We start from the raw sequence: 24,199 nt of genomic DNA, 5'->3' as shown, positions 1-24,199 counted from the left end.
GAAGTTGTAGGAAATTTCCTTATAATGGTGTCCTCATTATATGGATTGGTTATTATCTTTACCGCTAAAATATGAGTTGTATCAAGTAGTTCCATTTTGTGGAGTGTTTTGTATGGATCAAAAAACCGAGGTCTCTTCCCTCTCAGAGGCGGAGCCATATCTTGTAAAAAAATGTAGAAATACTTGAAAAAGTCGAATGTAAACCACATAAGTTGATTTGTCAGAAAGCACTGTTTGCACTGCACACAATAGTGCTAATTATGGCGTGCATGCGATGTGCAATACAATGCAAAACGGCGTAACAATGATTGTAATTCCAAATGTGCGCAGTCATGCACGAAGCAGGCGAGGGTAGGAAACAATGCAAGCACAAAGCAGTCAATAGTAGGCGTGAGAGCACGAGTGTGGCATGTTATAGTAGGATACGTAGTGTGCACGAAGCACTCAATGAGTTAATGAATAAAAAATTGACAATTATTGCGACTAAAATGCAAATTAATATTCCCTCTTGGCATTAATTGCCAAAAAACAGAGAAAAACAAGTTGAAAGGAACAAAAACAGTGACTTACCTCAACTGTCACACAAATTCACTTCCCTGTTTTGTCCAATCTTAAGTACATAAACATATGGCCATTCAGTCCCCTGTACAGATCGCGCTAGAACTTCGGTCTCTGTATTTGGTGAGTGAAGCCAACAGAGTTCAGCTGAACAACCAACATAACAGAGACCGAAGCTTTTTGTCTAGTCAGGGATATGCTCCGCTGAGACTTTGTCTGGCTCTGCGGCACCCCCTCGTTAACACTGACAACAGATTTGGGCTCGTTAATTGGTAACCCAGGGAAAAAGATGACGGATTTCTTCATTTTTAGTGCATTTTCGGGGACCCTGCTTCCTGAATCTGAACTAATCCGTCGCCTGCTTTGGAATATGGCGCAGATAAATCAGTTTTAATGACGTAATTTGTATTTCAGGGTTTTTTTGGGTGAGTGATAGCGCCTGTACTTAGATGTGTGTTACGGTGATTGTCTGTGTGCTTGTGACTAAGCCTGAGTCATATCGATTATTTTGAAAACCGGTGTTCGACAGCTCTAATTCGATCGAACATCGATGCATCGAATATTGAAGGCGGGGAAAATTTAGTCTTTTGTTTTTGCGTCGATGCGATGCGCTTTGCATATGCACTACGCACTGACGGTATGCGCTGGCGTTGGCCGGGCGGGTGAGCGTTGCACAAGCAGATGACAGAGCAAAGTTCGTTTGTATTTTCCATGATCACAAAACACACAAAAAAAGGCCGGGGACCAAAGCAGAATTCTTCCCAAAATATCTTCAACAATGATATTTGCAGATGACAACATATAAGTTTAAAATGAAACAATAATAAAGACATGAATCACGCAGAGTCGATCCGAATGATTTTCGGTCAACTAGCGTTCGCAGTCCATTCACCAGCCCCGTCCGCAGCTCCGTACACTCACTCTCCCGAAACGACAGGCGTGCTTGACGTCAGCGCCAGCAAACAAGTGCAATCAACGGAGAGCGCTGTAACTTGCCTGAGATTGTGTAGTTGGATCCAAAATGAGCTCCAAATAAATTTATGAGAATAAATACGTAATTTTCTCTGGATGGTCATTTGAATTGCTATTCAAAGCTGATATAACGATTGTGAGGAAAGATTGTGGAATATGAGTTATGACGATGTTCGAGAATTAATCCTGATAATGACAATCCAGTTTTTTAATTTTAGACGCAATTGATCATGCGATCAAAATAAATACGAATGTTTCGAATCGAGCCCTAAATTCATCTAAATTATTACGATTTAACAATATTTTATGGTCATACTAAGAATATTGACGATGTCAGCAAAGTATGTTATGTTCATATGGAAGAATTAATACTATAATTCTATTGTTATTCCATCTCTGGACGTCTCCTCCAAGCTCCGAGAAAATAAGCACAATGCGCATGCGTGTTCGATGACGTATGACATATTTTCCCATTCATGAAATCAGAGCCCAAAGTTGGGCACAAACTAGCTTCGAATTGAAGGGAAAAAATCAAACGCAATTTCCTCTGTGTTGTCATGTAAAATGTTATTATATGGTGATATTACAAACTTGAACAGAGTTTTTGCATGTAGACAATGTTCGAGAATCAATCCTGATGTGATGATTATTTTTTTTAGACAAGTGCACTAGCTCGAAGTCAAGTCGATCGTCATGAGATGTCCGCCATTGAAAATTGAAACGAAATACAAACGTTTCACATCAAGCTCTAAATTCATATTAATGATTATCATATGCAAATTATTGTTAAATATTACGATTAAATAATGTTCTATGGTCATGATATTAATATTGTTCATGAAAGCAAGATTTATTTTACGTTGATCGCGTCAATTTCCGGCCATTTTCTGGTTTGTTTAAAGAACAGTACTGCGCATGCACGATCGATGGCCATGACTTCCATTCATGAATTCATCATGCATAAATTATCTCGGCACGAACAGACGAGTAAGACTCGAACTGTGATCGAAATAAACTTCAAATTAATGGTGAATACCATCATAATTACTCAATCGGTTTCATTTCTGGGGCAATAGAAATCAAGTAAGTAGTAGTAAAGTTGGACATTACTGATATTTTGATGATTGATTGTGTAAACCAAACGAATCGGCCGGCCGACATATTTTTTTTTTTTTTCGATGCACCGATTTTGCAAAATCTGCACCGGTGTTCGATGACATCGATCGAACACCGATTTTAAAATCGATTCGACTCAGGCTTACTTGTGACTCTGTTGGGTGAATGCATGTGTGTGCTGGGAGGATGTGATTGACTGTGCTGGTGCGACATGTGAATTTGTGAAATGAATTGAATTTTCTGGCGAGTTTTTTAACATCAGCAGGCAATGCATTGAATATTCAATTATGGATTTAATATTCAATATCAATTTTAAAAAATGAATAAATATTGAACAGTATCAAACATGTAGTAAATGAACAAGCAGCTGGAAACTGCGATGCGAAACCATGCCCAGAGCTCAAAAAGAGATTGGCTCTTGTAAACTGAACATGGCTCCATGGTAATAAAAATGACCCCCCCCTTATGCATTTTTTTTACCCTTACATATATATTAATGTAGAATGTTTAAATTATTTACTTGACATGAACATTCTGTTTTACAACAATACAGTACCAGTATACATCAATAGATTTTTATCGCATAGTACATATTTTCCATACATTTCCAATCAATCGTAGATATTTATATATATATATATATATATATATATATATATATTCTACTCATTTATTATTAATATTGAGCATGCATCAATCACATAATTCGAGCTTGACATGGCCTGACAATCATTTGAATAAAAGATAGTAAATAGTAAGGACCTCCCTCATCACTGATGTCAAAATTTGGGCCGAGAAAATGCCTCCTTGTTTTAAAAAAAAATAGTAAGATACCAAATAGTAAGGACCTCCCTCATCACTGCTCTCAAAAAATCCGGACGATCAACTACTATCTTTTTTTATTTGGCCTTAGATCCAGATCTAAATACATTCAGCTTACTAGAGACAGCTGGCAGCCGTCTGTTTCGGTATTGTGCAGCCACCATATTAGGGGTTTAACAATGCAAATTGCCCCCGACGGGTCTCATCGATTTTGTCTTTATTTCATAAAAATGTACAAAAAGAACTGTACCAAAATAAAGATTATTATTCTGTTTTGGCCTGAAATGCACCAAAACGGAGAGAAATAAACTGAAAAGGGGAAAAAACAGTGACTTACTTCGGCTGTTGTGTAACTTCACTTCCCTGTTTTATCTGAACTTAATACTTAAACATATGGCCATTGAGTCCCCTGTACAGATCAAGCTAGAACTTCGGTCTCTGTATTTGGTGAGTGGAGCCAACAGAGTTCAGCGGAACAGCCAACATAACAGAGACCAAAGCTTTTGGTCTATCAACTTACAACCGTTCCGAAAAATATGCTAGAAAATAGCAAATTTTGATTTTCAATCGCCATCAGCGCAGCTACAGCTGAGCATACGAACGTGCTGGCCAATCCAGTGGCACGTCTGTTTGCTCAGCTGTAGCTGATGGCGATCGAAGAAGAATCTTGCTGATCCGGATCTGTTTGTTATCAAAATTTGCTATTTTCTAGCATATTTTTCAGAAAGGTGGTAAGCTGAATGTATTTGATATTAATTTATCTTTATTATTTCTTTCATTTTTCCCCCCTCAATATGGAAAAATTTTTTTTCTCCATAGACGCTGTAGTTAAGCGGTGGTTGTTTGCTTCACCATTACAATCCCAATGACCGCCATCCATCTGTGTGGGAGGAGGATATAAAAAATCAGAAAATGTTGAAAAACTCTGAAACTGCAGATTTATCAGTCGAATGCCGGATGTGGGCCTCAAGAGTTAAGACTCAGTATTTTAATAGCTGGCTGTTGTTTTTAAATCAGAGTCAAAATTATATTGAATTTTATGACTTGGCATAGAAATGCAACTTTTCTTATCAAAATCCCTGTATTGTGTTTAGATCTAGACTTGAGTGAAAATATCCACAGGCATTGGATTGGGCACCATTGATATTTTTTTTTTCAAGCTGAAAATGACAGGCCACAGTTTTTGAAAGCATTGCATTTATTTTTCTCACGAGATGTTTGGTACCTGCATCTGCTCATAAAATATCAGCAACAATATTAACTAAAATAATTCTGGAAATTTAAAGAAATAAATCTTTAATCTTCATTTCAATTTCTAGGTGTACAGTTACCCCCCTCCTTCATACATAACTCTGTTGACACTGTACATTTTATTTTTTTTCATACAAAACATACAGATGTGCTTCATCATTGCTTGAATCCCATCTGGAGGCTTCAAAATTGAAAATCAAGAAAAATCAAGATCTAGTTACAACTACAAGGTATAAGTGAAACATGGTCATTTGAAGTTGGATACAAGCATCACCACTTTGGTTGAAGTTTTACGGATTCAGGACACAAGTAATACTCTGACCAGCACCTTGATTTGTGATATCAATAAACCACTGATCCATATTTCAAAATGAGTCGGAGCAGCAAGAGACTTTATGCCAACGGACTGAATGACTCGATGGATGCATCGGGTTATGAATCCAGTGAGAGCCAATCCTTGTTGGGCAGTGTCACAGTACGGACTCATCCTGCACCGGGAGGAGAGACGTCTGTTCTTGGAGCGATGTTTATCGTTGTGAATGCTTGCATTGGGGCGGGGCTTCTCAACTTTCCCTTCGCATACCAAACTGCTGGAGGGATTGCCGTTAGTGCTATCATTCAGTTGGTAATAAGTGAAATTATTTGACTTGAAGTATGACTGTTGTCATTATAGTATTATGTTTGACTAAACAGTATCTTTAATACCCTTTTTGTGCTTCTAAGTTAAAATTTCATTCACTTTTAAGCATCATCACTTGTTTCGTCCTTTGTCAGATCACAAGAGTTATTAAAATACATGAATGAATAGATGAAGGGTGACTAATGATATATACTTGAAAAAAAAATATGCATTGATATAGCAAAGAATTGAAATGAAATCAATTTCTTAATTTATGAATGAATAGCTAGATTAAATAGTTTGATAAATTTAAAAATTTATAAATTTGTAATTGAATTTAGATTAATATATTTTTTGCCAAAGAATATTCAAACTTACCAATAAACTTTTCTTGTCTTAATTTTTGCCTTGTTTCTTTAGGTTTCTTTACAAGGTGCCCTGCAAATAAATGAATGTTACATTTGATATATGATCATGTCACATAAAATGAACACCGTATATCAATCACTGGATAATTTTATTCCATTTGACAATTTATCTGTTGCAGGTGCTAGTTTGTATAATCTCCACCACTTTGCTGATTTTAGCATTGTGCTCTGATGTGCGTCAATCCAAATCTTATCAAGGTGTCATCCAGGAGATGTGTGGTCCCATAGGAAGAGTTATCTGTGAGTTGTGTATCATTGCATACTGCTTTGGAACATGCATCACATTCTTCATCATCATAGGAGACCAGACTGATGGAAGTAAGATTCTAATAAGATGTCCTTTGTACATGTATGCAATGAGAACTGCAGTGAATTTTCAAGAAAACAATGAATGCATGAATATACATCACAGCTAGAAAATATTTTGAACAAACATGCATAATAGATGTTGATGTTGCTGGCAGTCCATAGTTGCGATTGATCGGATCAATCGTAGCTCTTTGTAAGACGGGGCCCTGAGCTGATATTCATTATTTTATTAGTATGTGGAATTAATAGCAAAGCATATTTGCTGGAGCAAATGTCATGTAATCATTTCGACCAGACTGGACAAGTTTTTATGGAAAGAAAGAACCATCTCCTTATGATCTTGGATGAGAGAAGAAGATATAGGGATTTATTAAATAAATGATAAAAAGAAAGCTTTATGTGACTTACTTACTTTTATCCTTTGAACAGTATTATCTTATATCTGTGGAGGTGCAGACCACTTGGTTCACTGGTATCAAGATAGACGCTTCACTATAACCTGCTGGGGAGTATTCATTGTCCTACCTCTGTGTCTGCCTAAAACTGTTGACTTCCTCAAATACCCTGGGTGAGTACCCTCTCATCATGATATGCTTACATGTACTGCATTTTGATAGAATCAAACTTATGGTTATATTTCATGTTTGTTATTCCTCAACTTTGGCATCAATACCTTGATTTTGTTTTTAGATTCAAATACATGTGCTGGTCTCTATAAAAAAATGTAATCACTTGCCCTGTCAGGCAAAAAAAAAATGTTTATTTCCGGGTATTTCCGGGGCTACTTTTAAAAACTTACTGCCTATATCTGTAACATTGGATTAACTTTAAACATTGCAATGAATGTGGATTTTGAAGGACTCTTTCATGCGTTTTTTTGTTGGGGGGGGGGGGGAGAATCAGCCCAAGCCCCCTGTCTGTCGGGCAAGTGGTGTTTCAAAATATTAAATAGTAAATTTGATTGCTTTCCGTTCCACAACATGTATATTTCTGCTTCTATTCGCTCCACATTGTCATTAGCTTCAACCGGTTATCCAAAGCACTTTCTTTTATTACAAAATGAAAATGCAGCAGTGAAATGAAATCATTATTGTTAATGTTACCAGTTAACAGAATGATATACCGTATTTATAATTGCATGTACTTCAACTCTGATAAATTAACAAGATTCATGCCGACAAAAAATGAATTTGCTTGGATATCCTCTTTATTCTCACCAGTTCCATTGGAGTATTTGCATCACTGTACATCTGTATCGTAGTCATCATCAATTACTTTCGGAAAGCTGGCAGCCCTAGTCCAGATCTTGTCACTCATCCTTCATCCTGGACCCAAGTCTTTGCTTCAATACCCACTATATGCTTTGGATTCCAGGTAATGATAATGATGCAACTTATCGCGTGCTAATTTCCACTCTGCATAGTGCACAAGGCATTAATTTTCACTATTACCCTGGCTGTAGCCAGTCACCATCTGGGCACAAGAGGAGTGAATAGTCCTGTCTGGTAATGAAATTGAACTCTTTTTTTGACATTTACGTTCAATTTTATTTGCATGTAGCTGTTAACGATGCCTTATTGTTCCATCGCTCATTTGAATTACATTGTGCACTAATATTGTAACAATGTTTCCCTCTCTTTCTACATAGACATGGTTATTATGAATAGGATAAGTAATATGCCAACAATATAGACCAGTTCGTAGTTACTTCATGGGCAATTTTGGTCAAATGACCTTTCATTTCTTTCATCATGATAGGCAGATTTCAAAGCAAGATATTACGTAAGCTTGCCTTACATAGCAGGATGAAGAAATTGAATAGACCAGGTGACTAGAATAGCACACCAATGAACACTTAATGAAGGTATTTGTTGCATTCCTACTTTGAATGCATATCTTAGCATGTTGCACAATGCACTTGACAAACTGTGAAATACCAGTCGTTCGTGGAAGCATTGTTTTTTGTGGATGTAAATGAAAACGACAATTCAAAAGAATATATGAATAATCAAGACATCAAAGTTGGTGCTTATCTCATTAGATTTTAAAGCACCATGTCACTTTAGTACAAATGACCTTCTTCTGATCATGCGTAGAATCTTTTGATCATGCGCAGAAAGGAACTACGAACTGGCTTATTGCATTCTGGCAAGCAAACATAAGGAAAGAAAGTGGCTTATATACATATGTAAAGGTTTTTTCTTATATTTTTTCTTTCAACATTCCAACTTGACAGTGTCACGTCAGTATTGTTCCAGTCTATTCTAGTCTTCACAAGCGCTCTCTACCTCGATTCTCTCGTGTCATAGTCCCTGCACTCCTGATTAGCTGTACAGCATACACACTCTCTGGTATATTTGGATCTCTGACGTTTGGCAGCAAGGTCTGTTCAGACATCTTACTCTCGTATCATGATAAAAACATCACAATCATGATTGCCAGAGTGATGGCTTTAACCAACATGCTCACAACATATCCTATTCTACACTTCTGTGGCAGGTGAGTAAGTTTTTCAGCTAAAATAAAAAACTTGTGTCAAAACTTATTGCATTAAGATTGCAACATTCCACAGAAATATGGTAGGTCTTTGTAATAATTCAGTGATGAAATACATGTAATTCACTTGGTTATGTATGCCATACTTCATCTCATTTCATTTATTTTGCATTGTATTATTTATTAGGTGAAATTTAAGTATTATGGGAATATTCAGCTAAAAGTAATGCACTGATAGTGGTTGCTGCTCATTATCCAGATAGAGATATTTTCATTCCCTTATTTTAGAATAAATCTTTGGTGAAAAATCAATTCCTATGGATTTAAAGGGATGGTCCGGGCTGAAAATATTTATACTTAATACATAGAGTAGAATTCACTGAGCAATATGCTGAAAATTTCATCAAAATCAGATAACAAATAATAAAGTTATTTAATTTTAAAGTTTAGCAATATTTTGTGAAAACAGTCATCATGAATATTCATTAGGTGGGCTGATGATGTCACATCTCCACTTTCTGTTTTTGTGTTATTACATGAAATCACAATTTTCATATTTCATACTAGTGTGAATAATATGTCTCCCTTATAATGAAATAAGTTGCAGCAATAAATATCTAATGCACTAAATCAGTTGCCAATCTAATTTTTCTAGTTATTGGGGGAAAAAAAATTAATAAACCTAATGTCATATATAATAAAATACAAAAGAACAAGTGGAGATGTGACATCATCAGCCCACCTAATGAATATTCATGATGACTGTTTTCACAAAATATTGCTAAATTTTAAATTCAATAACTTTGTTATTTGCTATCCGATTTTGATGAAATTTTCAGCATTTTGCTCAGTGAATTCTACTCTATTTATTAGGCTATACATATTTTCAGCCCGGACCATCCCTTTAAGAGCAAAAAGCACAGAATTATATACCTTTTTATGATACATATGTACATATTTGTTTGTAAGTATTGCTAAATGGCAATGCTCATAGAGTTGCATTTAATTTCCAACTCTTTATGCAACATAGCCTCGATTGATTATCCAGAGAATTTAAGTGCAAAATAATGTAATAAAAACTACATATACATTTGTTTTTATATTCCAATTTGATATGGATAGTAAGTACTTTAAAAAGCAAACATGTTCTCTTTACAGGTTAGCCATTGAGACAATGTTACAATCTTCTCTTGGTCGGACGGATGAAGAGTGGGCCTTGAGAGAGAAACGGCGCAGGGTCATTGAAACAGTAACATGGTTTAGTATCTCGCTTCTACTGGCACTCTTCATTCCAGATATAGGGGTGGTCATCTCGGTCATTGGAGGGTTGGCTGCTGTATTTATATTTGTATTTCCAGGTGAGTTGATATAATTATGTAGAATGAAAGTCTTAATTTGTTGAAATAGTTCAGTAGCTTGGGAATAAGAAAATATATACAATCATTTTAGAAAAGGGAAAATTAGGATTTTGTGTGAAGTGTTATTTCTCCTTTTCTATATTCCAAATTGTATTTGATATTGAACACAAAAGCAATTTATAGGTCTCTTTTCAAATGTGGGAGCACCATGGGCTAGTGCTAAAGACTCTCGTCTTGGCTTCAATTTCCAATCATGGGGTGCTTTCTGTCAGCAAGAAATTTACCCACACTGTGCTTCACTCAGCCCAGGTGAGGTAAATGGGTACCAGCAGGAAGTAATTCCTCAAGGAGCTCTGAGCACCGGTATCGGTAGACTAGCTTAACCGGGGTAACAATATAGGAGTGCATTGAGCACCTAACATGGTGGATACATGCCCATACAAATCCTGTATTATGTATTATTATTTTTCAGGATTATTTTCTTATCTTTTGTAAGAAAATAGCCTGTTGCCCTGTGGACATAAATGTTTTGAAGAAATAGACCTTATTGTAGTATGTGCTTCCAATTGATCCATCTAGGTTTTGTTTGGATTATGTTCTGATTTTTTCATTATTATTATGCAATTCAAAGAAGCAATTTCAAAGCCAAGGAAAAAAGGATACGGAGGCTAAGGGCAATTTGCCCCAACAAATTAGAGAATACTTGTAGCCTTTGTAAGTAGCAAAAGAGCTCTTATAAACTAACATCAGATTCAATTCAATGTGACAAACTTGGATACATAATGAAGAGAAGTAGCCTGGAAAATAGCTTCATACAGAAAATATAAATTTAACCCTGCATTTTGACCTATAAACTTTATTCTTATCTCTATTGACAAATCCATTAAAAAAAACACTACTAAACTCCCATTGTTGTGTTTTACCGTAGTGATGTATACTGTGACTCAAACACAATAGTCTATTAAATATGAAAGTTTGACACATGTGACAACATGGTTATGTACTGTGAAACAAAAACACCCTTGTAAGCTATCAGTTGTGTTATGTCAATATGAGATAAGTTAATCAAACAAGATAACAATGAAGCATGTGATAGTTATATGACAAGCTCAAGACAAAGGCTAGTGGTATGTAGGTGCTTTGTACGCCTTTTCCAAGATTAATTTTAAAGCTAGTACGTATATTTGATTTCATAGAATTCCGAATTTAAGCACTGAAATAATATAATATGTAAATGTATATGTAAGTTTAAAATGTATACATATATGTAAGCCAGTATTTTCTGCAATATTTTTTTAACCGACCTGCAAATTTTGATATGAGATTTTTATACGATATTTTGAATACTAAAGGAACTGATTAAATCAATTTTCATTAACTATTTTACATGTTGATTTGTCTGAGTTTATAGTGAGCCCAAGAAAATCAGATTATTTCATTTTAAGAGTCAAATACAATTTGAATTACATTCCTGAAAATTCAGTTAATATTTGTGTACATTGCAATCAACTTTTATTGATACAAGATATTCAATACTTTGTTCTTAAGGGATAGTCCACCTAGACATTAAAGGGGAATGAAACCTTTGGAATAAGTAGGCTTGTGTCGAAACAGAAAAATCAAAGAATAAGAACAATGAAAGTTTGAGAAAAATCGGACAAATAATGACAAAGTTATGGCATTTTAATATTGCAATCACTAATGCTATGGAGATCCTCAAATTGGCAATGAGACAAAGATGTGTGATGTCACATGTGAACAACTTTCCCTTTGATGGACTATAAGATACCCTCAAAATGTCTCTTTCTGCTTTTTCTTGTGGTGATACAAACTCTTTATCCATGATGTAGTCTTTAAAAATATGTATTACATGCCCTCCTATGGAAAGAACACATGATATACTGATAAATGTGATAAGAGGCAATTTAAGTGAAATACTAAAGTAATGGGGAGAGTTGTTCACAATTGACATCACACATCTTTGTCGCATTGCCAATTTGAGGATCTCCATAGAATTAGTGATCGCAATATTCAAATGCTCATAACTTTCTCATTATTTGTCAGATTTTCTCAAACTTTCGTTGATCTGTTTCTTTGATTTTTCTGTTTTCACACAAGCTATCTTATTCCAAAGGTTTCATTCTCCTTAAAGGATATTTTAATAAAAAATAAAAAAAGATGGGAGATTACATTAAGGTTTACTGGAAAGCTATCAAAGAAAAACAATTATGAATTTTTTAAAGATTTGATTCTGTGACACAACTCGAGAGTAGCTGCCCCATTTTAGTCGTGAAATCCATAGTTTTTAATGATGACTTGAAATATTTTTCCTGTGAACTGTGTATGAAATTATGTGTTAATATTTTTATTATTAATAGTAGTAATAGTAGTGTTTGATGTTTCATGTTTGATTATTCATGTCAAAATCATCTATTTACACGTCAATCTGGGCAACGGAAGTGTAGTCGATGATGGTATGAGAAATTGCACATTTGAAATTTTCAATCATGAGTGCTCATCAGTTATAAAGGTTTAATAGATTTAAGAATGCATTTTCCTGCACTGTGTATGTGTATAGATTAAAAGCTTTTGTTGCTTTCTAAGATTAATCTGGATAAATTACCACAGTCCAATAGGAATTTGATGCACCGCTGAATTATTACAGTAATGGTCTTACATTTTCATAGAGCTCTGTAGTGCATGGTAATATATCTCAGTTTTATTATCATTTTATTTGGCATAATGAAACATAAAGAACACATGCAAGCTATTATGGAACTTCATGTACAATTATATCTCAAAATCATGCTTATAAATCAAGGTGTTATTTTAAACAATTTGGAATTCTAGATTTTTCCATTGTTGAAGGTTAGTGTATTAAAAAATAGAATTTAGATAAAGACAGATTGAAACAAGACTTTGCTCCAGTCCATAAATAATTATTTTCATATTCAACAGTACATCTTAGAAAAAATCAAGTGAAGAATTGTCCATGTTTAATCATGAGTTAATTTTCATTATACATGTAAATGATAAATGACTTATTATTTTGAAGCTTTTTTTTAATACAGAAAATTTATTTTCAGTAGTGCATCAAATGAATAAGAGGACCTAAACTTTAAAGTACAGTTTCAATTAGCTTGAGAAGAAGAATATTGATTTTCCTCAGTTTATTTTTTCTGAGAAGCAGTGTAAACTTTCCTCCAGTTATCTTGAAGCTGGCTGTGTTTCCCCTTTCGTACATGTATTTGCATGTGCCTGTTTTTAATTTATTGTATTAGTGCACAAGCATGATAGATCTCTGTTTGATCAAATCTATTCTTCATATTGAATTCATCTTACATCAAACCACTTGGCAATGACCTAATTTTGATGTACATACCATCTTGTGAATCGGAACAGCTGTGACAAATCATCATCTTCAAAGTCCTGAGAGATATACTTATTTGATTAGAGATGTTTGTAACATGTGAATTGATGTCACATGCCTGAAAAGAAATAGCTTCAGGTATATGGAAGTAGGTAACCCTAAAAGAATGGGAGGCTGATTCAGCCCCCCATTACATTTTTTGCGATAAATCTGCAGCAAAATTAATATTTTACTTCATCGCTCGCTGATTTTTTACTTTTAAGTCTCGTGTAAGTTTTTATACCAAAATTGCGATCCCCTTGTACGTGGTTCAAAAATTACACATTTTGTGAGTGCATGCAGACCCAAAATTGCTCAAAAATATGAATTTGTGTACAAAACCAATGCAAGTAGTGTTTTTAGCCAAAATGTATTTATTATTTCTCCTTTTACTGATTAAAATCAATTTTTTCATCTTGTTTATGGTCAAAATAAAGTCCCTGACAATTTCCATTGAAAAACAATCAAAAACAAAAACCTTACATCCTACACTAACCCTAACATAAAACCCTATTGCAACCCTAAACCCACCTCCTAGACAAAATTAAGCCCAGAGCAATTGTCACAGGAGCAAATGTTGTTTCACTGATACTATAAGACCCTTCATTTGGTGTCAGAATAGTCTTTGATTAAAACTTTTGGTACGACATGTGCATGTGTCATTCCTATACATGGATTGAAACATTACCCTGTCACTCAGTCATGCATGTATTAGGTGTGATGATTGCAAGAAATATGGTTGGAACTTAGGTTATATAAATCAAAAGTCCAGTAGGCAGTTCTGCAGACATTTATTAGTTGAGATGCAACAACAATGATCACTACTGCGTCATCTTGGTAGCAGCCATAACTTTCTCTATACAAGTAGTCACGTGTAATAACAAAGTATAGTCTACGCTTGCAGACCTTTATCAGTTATCACCACACCTCCATTTCTTTAAAAAGGTTTATATACACATATATAATACTTCTTAAACTACAGAGTGACAGGGTGGACTACCTGTACACTTACAACAGTACTAGGGGATTATTCTGCCCCTTAATTCTGGAGTACTGTCGCTGTCAAATATTTTAACATGCAACATTACAGTTCATATATATTTCATTTTTGCTGTTTGTATGATGCGACAATTCGTTAACCGGTAGAGACATCTGTTGAGTTGAGTTTTGTGATAGCGATAAATTCAATCCCGTATTGCTGATTAACTTTAACATGCAAATTTATATCATGCACATGCAATCATGCAGTTATCATGGGGTTGTATTAGAGTTCAAACCATTTACAGTTTCAAAGTTATTTTTAAACTCATGTGGCTATTTACAAAACGAAACGCGAAAGTTTTTCTGTTTAGTTCGCTTTCCTCTATTTACAAGTTTAAACGATCTGGCGGTTTAACGACTCGTCCGCTTCTGGTTGTTCGGGATGGTGACGAAGATGCGCGAACATCAGATGCTGGTTCCGCTTCTGTGCTGTCATCTAGCTCGAAGTCATCCTGTGTTGGTAATGGAATAGACTCGGCTTGGTGTCTGGGATCTGGCCTGAGGTGACGTCTGTTTCTGCGACGTATCTCGCCTGCAGCTGTTTCAATTTGGTATGATCTGTTATGATTATTGACAGACTTTATGATACCATGTTGTGACCAGGTATTAGTTTTCATGTCTTGGAGTATCACATGATCTCCAGGTTTTAGCTTTGGCAAGTCATGAGCATGTTTATCGAATCGCTCTTTTTGTTTCACCTTCTGCTCATCCTTTCTTCCCCTCACAGATTTAGTATCAATCTGTTGGTTATTGAGCAAAGTGTCAAGCATGGGAAGGTTTGACCTAATCTGACGATTGTACAGAAGTTCTGCTGGAGATTTTCCGCATGCTATTGGTGAACTTCGATAGACTTGTAAAGCTCTGTGGATATCTTGTCCACTGTGTTGTGACTTCAGTATGAGATTTTTGACAATCTTCACAGCATTTTCTGCGAGGCCATTTGATTGTGGATAATGTGGACTCGATGTGGTATGGTGAAAATCCCATTCTTTTGCAAAGCTTTTGAATTCTTGGCTTGCAAATTGAGGACCATTATCCGACATCAGTTCACATGGTGTACCATGACGAGCAAATATTGCTTTCATGTGATTAATCACGGCCTTGCTTGTAGTTGAAGTCAAAGTACATACTTCAATGAATTGTGAGTAGTAGTCAACGACGACCATATATTCTCTTTTGTTCAAAGTGAATAGATCTACTGCAATTTTTTCCCAAGGACGATTAGGCACTGCATGAGGATTTAGGCTTTCAGCCTGTTGTTTTGGTTTGTACATTAGGCATGAAGTACAATTTTGGACCATTTCAGTGATGTCTGCATTGATTCTTGGCCAATAGATTACTTCCCTAGCACGTTTCTTACATTTCTCAATGCCTAAGTGACCTTCGTGTACTTGGTTTAGTATGTATCGTCTCATGGAAGTTGGAATTACTATCTTAGAACCTTTGAATATGATTCCATCTGCTTCAGAGAGTTCACTTCGAATGTTCCAGTACTGTTTTATTCTTGCTGGACATTGTTGCTTACTTTCTGGCCAACCATTTCTGATGGTGGCTAGCAACTCTTGAAGCTCTACATCTTTTTTGGTCTCTTCAACAATTTCTTGTCTTTTGTTTGATGTTACTGGCATTGCTTGTACTATCATATCTACATAGACTCTGATATCTTCTTCAGTTTCAACATTCAATTCTGCTTTTGGATCTACTGCTCGTGACAGTGTATCGGCAGTGAACATGTACTTTCCAGGTGTATATGACACTTTGAGATCATATCTCTGTACTCTGATTAGTAATCTTTGAATGCGTAAAGGACAATCTGCCAATGACTTAACAAACAATGGGATAAGTGGCTTGTGATCTGTTTCAACTTCTATCTTTTGACCATAGATATATTGATGAAATTTTTCACATCCGTAAGTGATAGCTAAGAGTTCTTTTTCTATCTGAGCGTAACGTGTTTCTGCATCAGTCATAGCTCTTGATGCGTAAGCTATTGGATGCCAATTTTGTTCATGTTGTTGTAGGAGAACTGCTCCTAGTCCATTTTTTGAAGCATCAGCTGATATCTTTGTGGGTTTTGTGCAGTCATAGAAATGAAGCACTGGTTGACTCATTAGAGCTTCTTTCAGTTCGCACCATGCTTTTTCTTGTTCATTTTCCCACATCCACTCTACTTTCTTGTCAAGCAAAATACGTAGAGGTGCTGACCTTGTTGATAGGTTTGGAATGAATTTTGCTTGGTAGTTTATCATCCCCAAGAACCTTTGTATGTCCTGTTTACAGGTTGGTCTTGCCATGTTTCTGATGGCAGCCACCTTTTTAGGATCTGGTCTGACTCCATCTTGGCTGATCAAGTCACCAATGAAAGTCATCTGGTTCACATTGAACTCACACTTGTCTCGATTGAGTTTCAGGTTTGATTTTTGTGCGATGTCTAGAACTTTTCTCAGACGATCGTCATGCTCTTCTTGAGTGCTTCCCCATACCACTATGTCATCCATCATGGTATTGACACCAGGTATATCTACGAACAAGTTATGTATTATCTTGTGAAATACTTCAGGAGCACTGCAGATACCAAAAGGTAGTCTCAAGAATCTATATCTTCCGTACGGAGTGATAAATGTACAGAGCTTGGAACTATCTTCATCTAGTTGGATTTGCCAAAAACCACTTGATGCATCTAATTTACTGAAATACTTGGCTCCAGCAAACTGAGAGGTTATTTCAGCTCTAGAAGGCAATTTATAGTGTTCTCGTTTGATTGCTCGATTAAGATCACGTGGATCTAGACAGACTCTGAGTTGACCATTCTTTTTCTTGACTACAACAAGAGAAGACACCCAATCTGTCGGTTCATCAACCTGTTTGATTACATCCATATTTTCCATCTTATCTAGTTCCTCTTTTAGTTTCTTTTGAAGTGGAAATGGAACTTTGCGACATGCATGTTGAACTGGTTGTGCATTGTCTTTCAATGTAATGTGATGTTTGCCTGGAAGACATCCTAATCCTACAAATACATTGTCATAATCTTGCACTACAGTTTTGCCTGTTTTTATCTCTGTTTGTTTATCAACATGATAGACGCGTTTTACTAGATACAACTCTTCACTCGTCCTGAGACCTAGCAATGGTTGACGATTTCCAGGAATGATGAAACATTGAACACTGTGTTTAACTCCTTTGTACTCCATTTGGACATAACAACGACCTTTTACTGGAATGTTAGTCTCATAGTAACCTGTTAACTTCACTTTGGCTTTTTGTAGTTTTGGTTTCGGTTTCAATTTGTGGTAGATTGTTTCAGGGAGAGTGTTAGCTTGAGCTCCAGTATCTATCTTGAACTCAACTAGCTCATTATTGACTCTCAAATTGACTTTCCACTCTTCCTTTGATTCATGTTCCTGTGAATCAACTGAACAAATCATGAAACCATCTGAATCTACCTTCAAGTGTTGCAATTCATTGACTTTTGCTACTGGGGTACGACAACACTTAGCAAAATGATTTTGCTTACCGCACTTTTTACATGTTTTACCTTGTGCAGGACATTTTTCTTTGGTGTGTCTATTACCACATCTTGTACATGTTTTATTGTTAGTACGATCTTGAGGTTTTGTTTGTCTTGTTTGGTTTGACTTTTTACCAGATTTCTTATTCTTGCCGAGAGAATCAACCGGAATTGAGGCATTTTTCCCGGTGGAACTCAACGCTTGGGCCTGCGTTCGAGTTTGTTCAGCAACCCGACAAACTTGCAACGTTTTATCCAATGTGAGATCATCTAGCCTCAACAAATGCTCTCTTAGACCATCATCTAAGATACCACAGATAATTCTGTCCTGTATAAGACTCTCTTTCAACGAAGAAAACTCACACGACTGTGCACGACTTCGCAATTCAGTTGCATACTGATCAACACTCTCATGCTCTAATTGTGATCTTGTGAAAAATCTATGTCTCTCATACGTTAGATTACGTTTTGGCATGCAATATTCCTCAAATTTGTCCAACACTTTCTCAAGCTTCATGCTCTCATCCTCGGCAAATACAAACGTATTATACAATTCCAAGGCAGCATCACCAATTACGTGTAGAAGCATTGATGTTTGTGACTTGTCATCTTTTTCTGACATTCCTGAGGCAACATTGTATAGAGTGAATTTTTGTTTGAATCTTTTCCAATTCTCGGAAATATTTCCCTTTAAGTCAAGTGGAGGAGGTTGACTTAGATTTGTCATTTTGTCTGTTGTTGTCTTTGTTTCTGTGTATCGTTAATGTTAGTAACTTTGTCTTCCTTTTTAGTTTAGTAACTTTAACATACCAATATCACTTGTGCATATACTCATGAACAGTATAATAATTAGCAAGTATTTGTATCTTTCCAACAATTATGTTTGCTCAATTATTACTACTCTCACTGAGATAGAATGTTCATGTCCCATAAACGTCACGCTAACTGTCCGTCATACTGAAATTTGGCCAGGCACATTCATGCACTCCAAATCCATACAACGACATAGCCAACTATATGGACATAACATCACACATACAGCAATGGTCATTCACTGATACACATGAATACAATAAGCTCTTTGTCTTTCACCATCTCTCTCCTCACGGGGGTTAGGGAGAAAATGGAATGAACTGGCCTGATTTCAATGATTCCTCCATCTCAAAGCTCGGTGGGTTACTCAGCATAATAATGCAGGATCTGATGGAAACACTTCTGACACCATGGTTGGAACTTAGGTTATATAAATCAAAAGTCCAGTAGGCAGTTCTTTAAACGTATATACAACAGACATTTATTAGTTGAGATGCAACAACAATGATCACTACTGCGTCATCTTGGTAGCAGCCATAACTTTCTCTATACAAGTAGTCACGTGTAATAACAAAGTATAGTCTACGCTTGCAGACCTTTATCAGTTATCACCACAAAATAAGAATAGTTCATCAGTGATATGATTTAAAACTGATAATGTTGCAACATTTAATTTTTCTCTTTATTTTCTCTCAGGTCTGTGTCTAGTCCAGTTTGTCCTTCAGCACTCGGCTGCATCCCGGAGAAAGAGATGGTGTCTCATTGCATTTGGTGGATTTCTCCTGGCTCTGGGCGTCTTCATCTTCTCTGAGAGTTTCATCCTTTCTATCATGAACGACATCTCTGGTAACAATAAGAGCGGGTGCTGAGAGCTCTTCTGTATGCTCTTTATTTCTATGATATGCAGGGAATCAAACACTTGATAACTCCCTATATGGGTTTTGAAAATCCTACAGTGTACGCAAGTCTTTATTATATGAGGATTCATTCTCTCTATCATGAACGACATCTCCGGTTACAATAAGAGCGGATGCTGAGGGTTTTCCAATTTGCTCTTTATCAAATTTATGATATACAGGAAAGAAAAAAACTTGACAGCTTTCTGTATGAGTTTTGAAAACCCTACGCAAGCGTAAGTCTTTATATATGTGGGTTTATTCTTTTTATCACGAACTTGCCCTTTATCAATCTATGATATACAAGAGTGCAAAAAACCTGATGTCTTCCTGTGTGGACTCGTCATTACATCAGAGGCTTTCACCCTCTCCATCTTGAGGAGTATTTATGGGCCCGGCTTACAAAGACTTAACGATTGATCAAGTTCGACTATGGAAAGCCAGTAATGTCAACATCTAAAATGCATGTTTGTTCAAATGTTTTGTTGATGTGATGTATAATCATACATCCATTATTGTCTTGAATATTCAGTAGGCTTCTCTTTGCTTAAAAATGACATCAATGTGCAAATTTCCTGTCAAAAAAAGCTATAACATTGATGGATTTCCATATAATTGTGGTTGATTGGAACATTCGTGACTCTTTTTAAGATGGGCCCCTGGTAACTCAAAGAGATGGTGCCAAGATCTTCACTTAATCTGTCATTTACAGGAATGGAAAAGCCGATAGTTCCTATATAACCTTGTAAATGCTGTATTGTAATTGAAGCTCACAACATGTTCGTTTTGGATGACTGGTGCTTTATTTTTAAAAATGTCTCTTTGTTGTCCTACATGCAAAAATGAAATTCCTTTTTTTTCTCCTTCTCCAACATTTGGATTTCACTCTGTTGTACTTGTTCGCTATTTCTCTTCAGTGCTCCTCAACCACATTAAGGTAATTTGTCCGATTCATCTTGTCTTTGGTGGTAACACATATTTTAAGTTCTTCACTTCTATCACAAAGAGATATCATAAATATGTTTCCTGCAAGCTTGAATTGATTAAATCTAAAGCTTTTATTTTCTGCTTAATTGGCACAGCTTTCCAATTCTATCTGCATTCAAGTTATGTGTAACAAATTTTCCTGACATAGCAATTTATGCCCAGTGAGAGCCAAACTAAGAATTCACAAAAAATCTAGTGAAGAGTTGTAGGTTTCCATCCATTTGAGCACTGAATAGTTTTCAGTGCAATTTTTTATGCAAAGTGAAATAAAAATGAATTCAGAATCTGAGAAGCAGAAAAATTAACATTTATTTCTGTGTACAAACCAATGGAAGCACAATGCTCCGAACACAACATGACTGCACGGTCTCAAAGCTGGTGAAAGCACGTACAAGAAAGCCCATTTTCAAAGCCCAATAATTGGAGTTATTCTTGAGCAAAACAATCAGCTGGAAAGTAGTGAGAATGCCTAAAGCTTGCAATTATGTGTTAAGTAGATTTGTCATTTCACTTCTGGGTTTGGTCTGGGTCTTAAACATTTCACTTCCATGAAGAGAAATCCACTTGGCGATTATTTTACTTTTGCATTTGCACCCAATATTTTCAAGCTAGGGTCGTCTTCGATACTAGACACCTTTCCCAAGTTTGAGCCCCCTCTTTCCCACGAAGCATCATCTCGCTTCTAATCCACCCATTTCAGTATATAAAAAACAATGGAGCATGTCACTTTGAAAAGTCAAAAATTCTGAATTGGAATCAAATAAATTTTTATCTTTTCACAATTAATATGGTTTTCACCTTGAATGTGAAAAGAAGAAAATTTGTTTGATTTGAGTTCTACCAATCAGGTGAATCTCTTTACGAATATTAACTGAATGTGAATGCTTTTACCTTCAAGAAGACGGGGAACAGACCTTTGGTGGTGACTAAACATTCTTAAGGACTTCACATGGGCCCCGTCTTAAAAAAAAGTAACAATTGATCCAATCAATCATAACTCTATGGAAATCCCTCAGTGTCATTATTTCTTCTACATGAAATTTGCAAAATGTCCTTTGTAAACAAAAACGAACACATCAAATTGTCAAGAAATCAATGAATTTATGGATATTCATTTTTTTGGAAAAAAAACATGCATTTAATATGTTAACTTTGCTGGCTTTCGCAACTCTTTGTAAGACAGGGCATCACAGGAGATACCTCTCTCTCCCCCTCTAGTCTACATGTACCTCTTTCCTGCCTTTCTATCCCATCTCTTTCACTCTGACTCTACCAGTCCTTTTTCAGGGGACCGTTGCAGAAAGAGTTGCAATCAATCTCAACTCTAAAAATCAAGCGCAACTTGATTTTCAACCAATCAATAGTGCGCATTTGGGACTTGCGATTGATTTTTTTACTTGCGTTTGATTTTTTTACTTGCGTTTAAACGCAACCCTTTCTGCAATGGACCCCAGGACTAACAACATGGTGAACTAGAAGCCTCTTCTAGATTCTCTGTACCACGATGTAAACCTTCAAAGATCATTGGATATTCTTGTGTGTTTATATGAATCAATGTACTATAGCTGTTTATGTATAATTATAAGAAATATTTTGGAGTTATGAACTAGCAGATGACAGATGGAAATATGTTCAATTTTATGTATATTTCATTTAGTTGTAATCCAATAGTAGATTGGGGAAAATCCTGTATAGAATTAGCCATCCTGCCCTCTCCTCTACATGTTATTTTGTCTGTTTGTAACATATGTAAATGTTTGTTATCTGTTTCTTCATTTTGTATGAATATATCTTACACTTGAGAAAGTAGAAATCGATTGTATACGATATCAAAGTCACCCCCCCCCCCCTCTACCTCCACCCCCAAAAGGGGTAGTAGACTTGGCAAAACCTGAAGTGCAATGTTCCTTTTAGAAGTAAATATTCTTGAAAATTACTCAATTAATAAAGTGATGTGAACTTAATTTTAGTACTCATTCTAACAAATTAATCTTTTGAATGAGTACAAATCAAATTTGCATACCGATTATGTGATAGAAATACCTATATTATTGCATCTACTTGAATTGTTGTATGTACTTATATAAAGTGTACTTAGAATCTATTTATTAGAATTATTTATGATCCTTTTCAGACATTGAACCAATAAGATGCATACCAGAAATCTGTAGATTTCTGACAAGTTATTTTCATATGTTTTATTTTTGTGAGTTTATGTTTGCAGAGATTTTGTTTGAAAGTTGAAAATTTCAGGGATTGTATAGTACTTTAAGTAGGTAAACCTTTGCTTTGAGATTGCAGAATCCTCATAAAACCATGACAACACTTCTTTATCAAATTCCTTGATCTATCTTGTAAATGTAAATTCACTGCCTTCTAAAACCAGGTGTCATTTTTCTATATTTGTTAGTATCATAAGCATTATAATCTGTGACATATTGATTGATTTTTCTGAGAGATGGCCATCACTTTATACTTTAATAATTTCTGGGGTGAAAGCATGGTAATTTATATAAAGGAAAGATAATAGACACAAGTACTTTGTATCTATCAGTGAATTTGATTATGAAACCCCTTCATCAAATTTTTGAAGTTTAGTTAGATATCTTATACCACTTCTTTTATTTGCGCATAATTAGTGCTTCGGTTTGTGGTGTCATTGGGAATATGTGTTGTTCCTCTACAATATTAAAGGGTATTTCGCCATGGCCTTGAGTGTGCAGTACATAAGAACAAGGTAACAAAAAAAATGCTAAAAATCATGAAAGTTCATCTGTGTTAGTTGAAAATATGGAAATTTTGCACTTATGTTCACAAGGCGCAAAGAAAATTTGAAGAGCTACCTAGAAATTTTTGGCTACTAAATGCAGCATTTCTCAGTGATGCGGAAGGCTGCAGTGAGTAGCCGAAGATTTTGAAGGTAACTCTTTAAATTTTCTTTGTGTGTTGTGAACAAAACTTATGAACTTTTGTTACAAAAGTTCATAAGTTCCTTGAGGATATAAATATAGAATACATATTTGCAAAATGCACCAGCAAGCCTTTGGCTCTACCTAGCCTTTTTTTCTATTACTCAAAAAGAGTGTGACATTCCAAACCATATTGGCGGGCTTACTATATATTTTCATCTTGGGATTTTTCTCCCCTACAGATTTTCTGTAATGCCTTGAGTATCCACTAATCCTAGTGCTCAATATATTACACCTTACTCTGGCTTTGCTCTGTTCAAAGTTTATTTTTAGTTAATGAAAGTTTGAGATGAGCCAGTATGTATGAAATTATGAGTAGTAGTGGATTATTATTTCTAGTCAATTTGCAATGGTATGTATCAGAGGTAGCATATTCAATTGTGTGTTACCTTCATTTTCCACAATGCTATGTTTGTGTGTGAATAAAGCAAAATGAGGTTTATAGAGGGTTATTTTTCTTTTCCAAATGCTCAAGGTTTTTTGTGAATGATGATCATGATAAAAATTGTATAAAAATACATAACATTCTAATATCAAAGACTTCACCTTGTCATTATTTTTGTCATTTCTTAAAATTGTAATTTTCTTCGGAAGAGTGGTAAATTAGACCTCAAGGCAACTCCTTAAATTAGATTTTGTACCCT

General features: G+C 35.5%; 1 protein-coding gene across 1 annotated transcript; it reads left to right on the top strand.

The window, feature by feature from the left end:
• Nucleotides 1-4,934: 4,934 nt before the first annotated feature.
• LOC121407752 (putative sodium-coupled neutral amino acid transporter 7) lies at nucleotides 4,935-23,974 on the top strand. Its single transcript, XM_041598943.1, has 7 exons — nucleotides 4,935-5,344; nucleotides 5,886-6,084; nucleotides 6,505-6,643; nucleotides 7,296-7,449; nucleotides 8,312-8,574; nucleotides 9,730-9,929; nucleotides 19,400-23,974. Exons 1-7 carry the CDS (start codon nucleotides 5,090-5,092, stop codon nucleotides 19,570-19,572), a joined length of 1,383 nt encoding a protein of 460 aa, XP_041454877.1. The 5' UTR covers nucleotides 4,935-5,089; the 3' UTR covers nucleotides 19,573-23,974.
• The last annotated feature ends 225 nt before the right edge of the window (nucleotides 23,975-24,199 follow it).

This window comes from Lytechinus variegatus, chromosome 2, assembly GCF_018143015.1.
Source record: "Lytechinus variegatus isolate NC3 chromosome 2, Lvar_3.0, whole genome shotgun sequence".
Lineage (NCBI taxonomy): Eukaryota > Metazoa > Echinodermata > Echinoidea > Temnopleuroida > Toxopneustidae > Lytechinus > Lytechinus variegatus.
The sequence above is the reverse complement of the archived record's forward strand: the minus strand, read 5'-3'. Positions and strand labels throughout refer to the sequence as shown.